An 8430-nucleotide genomic window follows, 5' to 3' on the forward strand; every position below is an offset into this window, starting at 1 on the left:
AACGAAGAGTTCGGCATTCGGCGCGCAATATACACCGTCGTAGTACAGATGAAGCCTGAACTGAAATGTGAAGCTAACTGAAGCTGGTTAGCTTTAGAAAACCCTAAGTAGATCTAGCTTGCTTCGTATACCCCACAGGACAGTGCTCAATCCAGACATATTTACTCTAACTTCACTGTACCCCTGGTTGGACCCCTAAATCTTCATTGGGACTCCTATGCCTGACTGGAATTTTGCTGAGGGGGGAGATATTTTGGTTCATCCCAGAGTTATGTGTCAGGGGGATAAGGACGAGGTGTGGGACGGGGGTGTTGAGAAGGGGTGGGGTAGTCTTTGTGGAGGGTTGGATGGGGGTACATACCGTTTTAAACTGCCCGGAACTTTAAAAAGGATAGATCATGGTATTAGGGTAAATAGTAGTACACCAGACTAGTACACGTTACTGGGAGGCATATGGAAAGGGAGTGGTGAGAAGGCGAGGGTGTAGTATACTGAATGTGGAGGGGCGGGGATACATACAATTTTAACCCCCAATTAAACCCCATTAGGGCACATGGGGTATTAGGGTACATAGTAGTACAACATAGTAGTACCCTACACCATAGTACTTAGTACCAGTTTGACCTGACTGGTGAAGAGTCTGAACTCTAACTGTTGTTGAGAAGGATTAGTAGTAAAGACACTAACAGGATTGACTTTACTGTCTGTGGAAACACACGGGATAAGAAGACTTTAATAATTTGCCCCAGTGGTCACCAACCTTTTCTGAGTCAAGATTACTTTCGCAGTCAAAAAGCAAACCGAGCTCTAGCACTCAGATTTTTTTTAAAACATGTCTTAAATTTTTTAAAACATTAACCTAATAAAAAGAGTTCTATAGGAATGAGGTTTGTGCAGTAGACCTAATACATTAACATAGCATACTGGCTATATACGCCAGCGATATTGTTCTTCTCTATTTCGCAACAAAGCTTCCTTCACTCATGCTGCCAAACATACCCTTGTAAAACTGACCATCCTACCAATCCTCGACTTTGGCGATGTCATTTACAAAATAGCCTCCAATACCCTACTCAACAAATTGGATGCAGTCTATCACAGTGCAATCCGTTTTGTCACCAAAGCCCCATATACTACCCACCATTGCGACCTGTACGCTCTCGTTGGCTGGCCCTCGCTTCATACTCGTCGCCAAACCCATTGGCTCCATGTCATCTACAAGACCCTGTTAGGTAAAGTCCCCCCTTATCTCAGCTCGCTGGTCACCATAGCATCTCCCACCTGTAGCACACGCTCCAGCAGGTATATCTCTCTAGTCACCCCCCAAAACCAATTATTTCTTTGGCCGCCTCTCCTTCCAGTTCTCTGCTGCCAATGACTGGAACGAACTACAAAAATCTCTGAAACTGGAAACACTTATCTCCCTCACTAGCTTTAAGCACCAACTGTCAGAGCAGCTCACAGATTACTGCACCTGTACATAGCCCACCTATAATTTAGCCCAAACAACTACCTCTTTCCCTACTGTATTTAATTTATTTATTTATTTTGCTCCTTTGCACCCCATTATTTTTATTTCTACTTTGCACTTTGCACATTCTTCCATTGCAAATCTACCATTCCAGTGTTTTACTTGCTATATTGTATTTACTTTGCCACCATGGCCTTTTTTGCCTTTACCTCCCTTATCTCACCTCATTTGCTCACATCGTATTTAGACTTGTTTATACTCTATTATTGACTGTATGTTTGTTTTACTCCATGTGTAACTCTGTGTCGTTGTATGTGTCGAACTGCTTTGCTTTATCTTGGCCAGGTCGCAATTGTAAATGAGAACTTGTTCTCAACTTGCCTACCTGGTTAAATAAAGGTGAAATAAAATAAATAAATAAAAAAGACCATATTATATTTCAAACACAAGCTTTAATAATAAAATATATCATTTGGTGAAGCTAGCACTTGCGAGGCAGAGCTGAGCATAAATTGAAATAATTGTTTATTTTATTTTAATGGACTGATGTACCTTGCATCATGGTCATTGTGCTGCCATCCTGTTAGAAGGTAACAGATTATTTCATTACAATGGTTCAATTGGATTTTCATTGTGTTCAATTGTGTTATTTGCCCCCTAGTGGAGGTTTCTGGTACTTAGAAAGACTACGCAAACAGGAAGTAGAGAATTTGTTCTGCAGGCATAGAAGCAGCTACAAACAACGCTACGGTGCAGGTCTTTCAATGTAGTTATTTCTTGTCACGCTTCAGCCTTGGAAAATATTTGTTTGTAAGTTCAATTCAAGCATTTAGCTAATCATTATAATCTTGTTATTGATAGAGTTGCTTACATATCAATGTTGGTTGCATTTCCTCAATGCCTTTCATGTATGTCGTTAGCTGTATTACTTTGCTCGTGCGTCATGCAAACGAATTGTAAAATATACAATACTGTAGTTTGTTACTGTTCCTAGTGTAATATTCTTTGTTATTCTACATAAATGGTTGTACATTATTAGAGTAATGAAAGGAGCCAATTACCATATGAGTAACAATTAGCTATATGGTTTGGCATCATGCCAGATGCATGGTACCTTAGCGCGTGCTTTGTATTTATGCAACTTCAAATGTATAATGTACAGCTACTGTCGGTGTGAATTGAATACTAAAGTATATTGTTTTCTGTATTTTGCAGTTTCACAACATAAACGTTTTCAATATATTCATTCAAGAAAAGTCACGCCTTGGGAGTTTTATTGAAGACTTAGTTGTTAGCTATCTGTCTAGTTTTGCATGGAAACGCAACTCAAGGGCAGAATATTGAAAAAACATCATCACAGCGGGCTCAAGCACAAGAATAACTGCACACGGTGGTTATGTTTCTACGTTCATCAGCCAACAAAGCCTCTTATCCTAGGGAAGACCAGCAGTCTACGATACAACAACCAGAGTCAGGTGTTCAACAGAGAGAGATGGAAGAGCCTCTTCAGCACATTGGGACCAAGTCTCATTCTACAAGATCAAGGTCATCAAAACAGTCAAGCAGATCCTCAACGGCGAGTTCTGCAGCCGTCAAAGCACGCGCCAAGGCAGACGCAGTGCGTGCACAAGTCCCCTATGCTGAGAAGGAAGCTGCTGTGATGAAGCAAAAAGCTGACCTCGAGGCAACTTTATATGTTCTCCAAGTTGAGAGAGCAGCTGCTGCTGCGTTGGCTGAAGCTGCAGCCTTTGAATAAGCTGTAGAAGCAGAACGCAGAGAGCTTCGCAAAGAACTAGACACAGGGACACAGCCCTTAAGTCCAGTCCAACGCACATGTGAGTATGTGCAACAACATGCTAGGCCCTACTTTGCTGAACCTCCATTTGAAGTGGAGAAACAAGAGCTTAGTGTTGACCCAGCTACATGCCATAATCCAGAAAGTAGCAAACAACAGAACATGAGCAGAGACTCTCCGTTCAAAAGAAAGGAACAGCAGCATGGTGGAAATGGAAAACAAGCCCACTTCCAGTCACACACACAAAACTTCCCCGAGTCACAAGTGGCACCAGACCTCATCAAGTACCTCCTACACCATGAGATGGTGAGTTCCGGACTCCTGAAGTTTGATGATCGTCCTGAAAATTATTGGGCATGGAAAGCATCCTTTCTCAATGTGACCAGAGACTTGAATTTATCAGCCGGGGAAGAGTTAGATCTAATTACCAAGTGGCTAGGGGCAGAGTCGTCTGTGCAAGCAAACAGAATTAGATCTGTCCATATTTTCAACGCAACAGCAGGACTTAACATGGTCTGGCAACGACTAGAAGAGTGCTATGGTACACCCGAAGTGATCGAGAATGCACTGTTGAAGAAAATGTATGATTTTCCAAAACTGACTAACAAAGACAATCACAAACTAAGGGAACTAGGTGACATTCTTCTCGAACTGGAGTGTGCTAAAGTAGAAGGGTACCTTCCAGGCCTCGCTTATCTGGACACATCTCGGGGGGTAAACCCTATTGTAGAGAAACTTCAATTCAGTTTACAAGAAAAATGGATAGCACAGGGATCCAAATATAAGGAGGACTATCGGGTAGCATTCCCACCATTCTCGTTCTTCTCGAGATTCATCAGGAACCAGGCGAAAATTAGAAATGACCCCAGCTTCACCCTCTACACCTCAACTAACCAGGTGTCCATGAAAAGTGAGAAACCTGCCAGGTACAACAGCAAGACACCTGTGACTGTATACAAGACAGATGTGTCATCTGAGGCCTCAGACCACCAAACCAAACCCAGTAAGACAAAGGTTGAAAACCCTGACCATCACTGTCCAATACATAACAAGCCTCATCCTCTTAAAAAGTGTTGTGGGTTTAGATACAAAACTCTAGATGATCGCAAATCATATCTCAAAGACAATGGCATTTGTTTCCGATGTTGTGGGTCAACTCAACACAGAGCTAAAGACTGTAAGGTTTCAATCAAGTGCTCTGAGTGCGACAGCGACAGGCATCTTGCTGCTCTGCATCCAGGCCCCTTCAAATACAGACACCGCTACAGCAGAGACGGAGCATGGCGGGGAGCAAGGTGACAATGCTCTTCTATCTGTCACCTCAAAGTGTACAGAGATCTGTGGTGAGGCAGTCAATCCAAGATCATGTTCAAAAATATGCCTAGTCAAAGCTTATCCGGCTGGGAAAAGAGAGAAAGCTGTCAAAATGTATGTAGTGCTTGATGAACAGAGTAACACATCTCTGGCCAAGACAGAGTTGTTCAGTCTCTTCAACATCAATGACAACTCTGCTCCATACACCATGAAGACGTGTTCTGGGGTAACAGAGACTTCAGGCAGGAGAGCCGTCAACTTCATGGTGGAGTCTATAGATGGACACATGCAGCTCACTCTCCCTACTCTGATAGAGTGTGATATGATGCCAGACGATAGGATGGAGATTCCCTCCCCCGACATTGCGTATCATCATCCCCATCTGCAACCAGTTATGGACAAAATTCCAGCAGTGGACCCAGACGCGCCCATCCTCCTGCTCTTAGGACGAGACATCTTAAGGGTACACAAGGTACGAGAGCAAATCAATGGGCCCCACGACACTCCTTATGCACAGCGACTCGACCTCGGGTGGGTCATCGTGGGTGAGGTCTGTCTGGGAACGGCTCACCGACCAGCCAATGTTAACGTGTTCAGGACAAACATACTTCAAAATGGTCGCACATCCTATCTGAGCCCTTGCCCTGACATCATCCAGGTAAAAGAGAACTACAACAGCGTAGCTCAGAAACACATCTCTCCCTCTACAGTGCACTCGAGAGATCCAATCACAACTGTGAACACAGACAGCCTGGGATGTTCCGTGTTCGACAAAACACAAGACGATGATAAACCAGCACCATCAGTGGAGGACAAAGCCTTCTTGGACATTATGGACAAACAGGTTTTCCAGGATGATGGAAACAACTGGGTGGCTCCACTACCCTTTCGCCCCACTATACGTCGCCTCCCTAATAACAGGGATCAGGCCATGAACCGTCTCACATCACTTCGCAGGACTTTAGACAAAAAGCCTGACATGAAGCGTAATTTTATTGACTTCATGCAAAAGATGCTGGATAACGACCAAGCCGAACCTTCACAGACACTAGAGGGAGACAAAGAACGTTGGTATCTGCCCATATTTGGTGTTTACCATCCACAAAAGCCTGAACAAATAAGAGTAGTATTTGACTCCAGTGCTAAGTGTCAAGGCGTGTCACTTAACGATGTTCTGCTCAGTGGTCCAGACTTAAACAACACACTCTTGGGTGTCCTAATGCGTTTCCGCAAGGATTGCATTGCACTAACAGCAGATGTGCAACAAATGTTTTACTGTTTTGGTGTACGTGAGGATCACAGAGATTACTTAAGGTTTCTCTGGTATGAAGACAACAACCCAGATAGAAACATAACCGAGTACGGTATGAAAGTGCATGTATTTGGGAACAGCCCTTCACCAGCCGTAGCCATCTACTGCATGAGACGAGCAGCGCTACAGGGTGAGAAGGAACACGGGTCAGAACCCAAGCAATATGTAGTGAGGAACTTCTACGTTGATGATGGTCTGACATCAGTAGCTACTACAGAAGAAGCTATCAACATTCTAAGAAAAACACAAGCAATGTTGGCGGAGTCCAACATGAAACTACACAAGATTGCATCCAATAGCAAAACAGTTATGGAAGCTTTCCCTATGGAGGACCGTGTGAAAGACTTAAAAGATCTGGACCTAGGAGTGGATCCTCTCCCCTTTCAACGGAGTCTGGGACTTTCCTGGAACCTGGAAACAGACAGCTTCTCATTCCAGGTGTCCCACAATTAGAAGCCTTTTACGCGGAGAGGCATCCTGTCCACAGTGAATAGTCTTTATGACCCCCTTGGGTTCGTGGCTCCAATAACAATGCAAGGTAAAGCCTTAATCAGAGAACTCTCTTCTGATCAGAGTGAGTGGGATGCCCCTCTTCCCACAGAAAAAGAAGAGACATGGAAAAAGTGGAAGCAAGTCCAGTGTCTCGCTGACACCTTTTGGAAAAGGTGGAGACAGGAGTACCTGACAACGCTGCAGAGACGCAGAAAATGGACAGCAGAAAAGCCAAATGTAAAAGTGGGAGATGTTGTCTTATTGAAAGACAGTCAGGCACACAGAAATGACTGGCCAGTTGGGCTTGTGGTAAAAACATTTCCCAGTACTGACAAAAAGGTTAGGAAAGTCGAACTAAAAACAGTCAAGCAAGGAGCTGCTAAAGTGTTTCTGAGACCAATCTCACAGATTGTTGTTCTTCTTTCTGAAGCATCCTAGAGACAAAAGATAAAAATAGAAAGGACATTATTTGTTTCTTGATATGTTTTATTTCATAGTGGCACAATTTCATTATACCAGGCGGGGAGTGTGCTGCCATCCTGTTAGAAGGTAACAGATTATTTTATTACAATGGTTCAATTGGATTTTCATTGTGTTCAATTGTGTTATTTGCCCCCTAGTGGAGGTTTCTGGTACTTAGAAAGACTACGCAAACAGGAAGTAGAGAATTTGTTCTGCAGGCATAGAAGCAGCTACAAACAACGCTACGGTGCAGGTCTTTCAATGTAGTTATTTCTTGTCACGCTTCAGCCTTGGAAAATATTTGTTTGTAAGTTCAATTCAAGCATTTAGCTAATCATTATAATCTTGTTATTGATAGAGTTGCTTACATATCAATGTTGGTTGCATTTCCTCACATATTGCAATGTCTTTCATGTATGTCGTTAGCTGTATTACTTTGCTCGTGCGTCATGCAAACGAATTGTAAAATATACAATACTGTAGTTTGTTACTGTTCCTAGTGTAATATTCTTTGTTATTCTACATAAATGGTTGTACATTATTAGAGTAATGAAAGGAGCCAATTACCATATGAGTAACAATTAGCTATATGGTTTGGCATCATGCCAGATGCATGGTACCTTAGCGCGTGCTTTGTATTTATGCAACTTCAAATGTATAATGTACAGCTACTGTCGGTGTGAATTGAATACTAAAGTATATTGTTTTCTGTATTTTGCAGTTTCACAACATAAACGTTTTCAATATATTCATTCAAGAAAAGTCACGCCTTGGGAGTTTTATTGAAGACTTAGTTGTTAGCTATCTGTCTAGTTTTGCATGGGAACGCAACTCAAGGGCAGAATAGTCATGGTGCGTTCAAGACAAGTGGGAACTCTGTAGAAAAACGAGGTCAAATCATGACATCAATGATATTCAGGTCGGAAAGTCGGAGCTCTAGAAAAGATGCCTGAGTTTCCGACTTGAAATTCTGAGTTGGATGACCATTCAAAACTATTTCTTCCCAGTCTGATCTGTTTTTTTTACCGAGTTCCCAGGTGTCTTGAACACACTTAAGTCGAATGTATGAGATTTACGAGTTCCCCGTTTTGAACAATTAGTTTCAGTGGAGGTAGGGTCTCTGCTCTCTCCTACCTTTCCTCCGGTGAGAGTGATGATAGAAGAGGATACACCATCTTCCCCTGATGACGAAACTTGAGATGCACCTCATCTGCCTCAAGCACAAATTCATGTTGTTCCTATGACCAGAGAAAGTTAAATATTCCTCGATATTAAAATAGACGCGATGAGCTGCTAATGATACACTTGGCTACTCATTCATTGCAACTGCAGCATGAGTGGACGAAGGGAGAAACTGTTTTATATTTTGTAATAGTGTTGAATAAAAACAGTGTTGACAGTGCTGAATCAAAAGTTGCTCATAAAAACAGCAGCTATTTGCTGTATTCTTTGACAGTCTCTCTCTGGTCATGGTTTCAAAACTTATGAAATCTCAAATTGGCTAATATCAAACTTTGCTGGGTCTTCGAAGCGGTTGCCACAGTGATTTGAGCTATCCGATTGGCCAGCATAGTAGGCACACTC

General features: G+C 42.6%; 1 protein-coding gene across 1 annotated transcript; it reads left to right on the top strand.

Annotated features, from left to right (window-relative positions):
- Positions 1 to 3718: 3718 nt before the first annotated feature.
- On the top strand, positions 3719 to 7694 carry LOC118945812. Its single transcript, XM_036969312.1, has 2 exons — positions 3719 to 7153; positions 7568 to 7694. The coding sequence occupies exon 1, from the start codon at positions 4366 to 4368 to the stop codon at positions 6343 to 6345; it is 1980 nt and encodes a 659-aa protein (XP_036825207.1). The 5' UTR covers positions 3719 to 4365; the 3' UTR covers positions 6346 to 7153; positions 7568 to 7694.
- The last annotated feature ends 736 nt before the right edge of the window (positions 7695 to 8430 follow it).

This window comes from Oncorhynchus mykiss, chromosome 30 (assembly GCF_013265735.2).
Source record: "Oncorhynchus mykiss isolate Arlee chromosome 30, USDA_OmykA_1.1, whole genome shotgun sequence".
NCBI classification, from domain to species: domain Eukaryota; kingdom Metazoa; phylum Chordata; class Actinopteri; order Salmoniformes; family Salmonidae; genus Oncorhynchus; species Oncorhynchus mykiss.

Bases quoted from the DNA above. Each gene is read 5' to 3' on its own strand.
- LOC118945812 (XM_036969312.1), top strand. From the start codon at position 4,366: ATGATCGCAAATCATATCTCAAAGACAATGGCATTTGTTTCCGATGTT.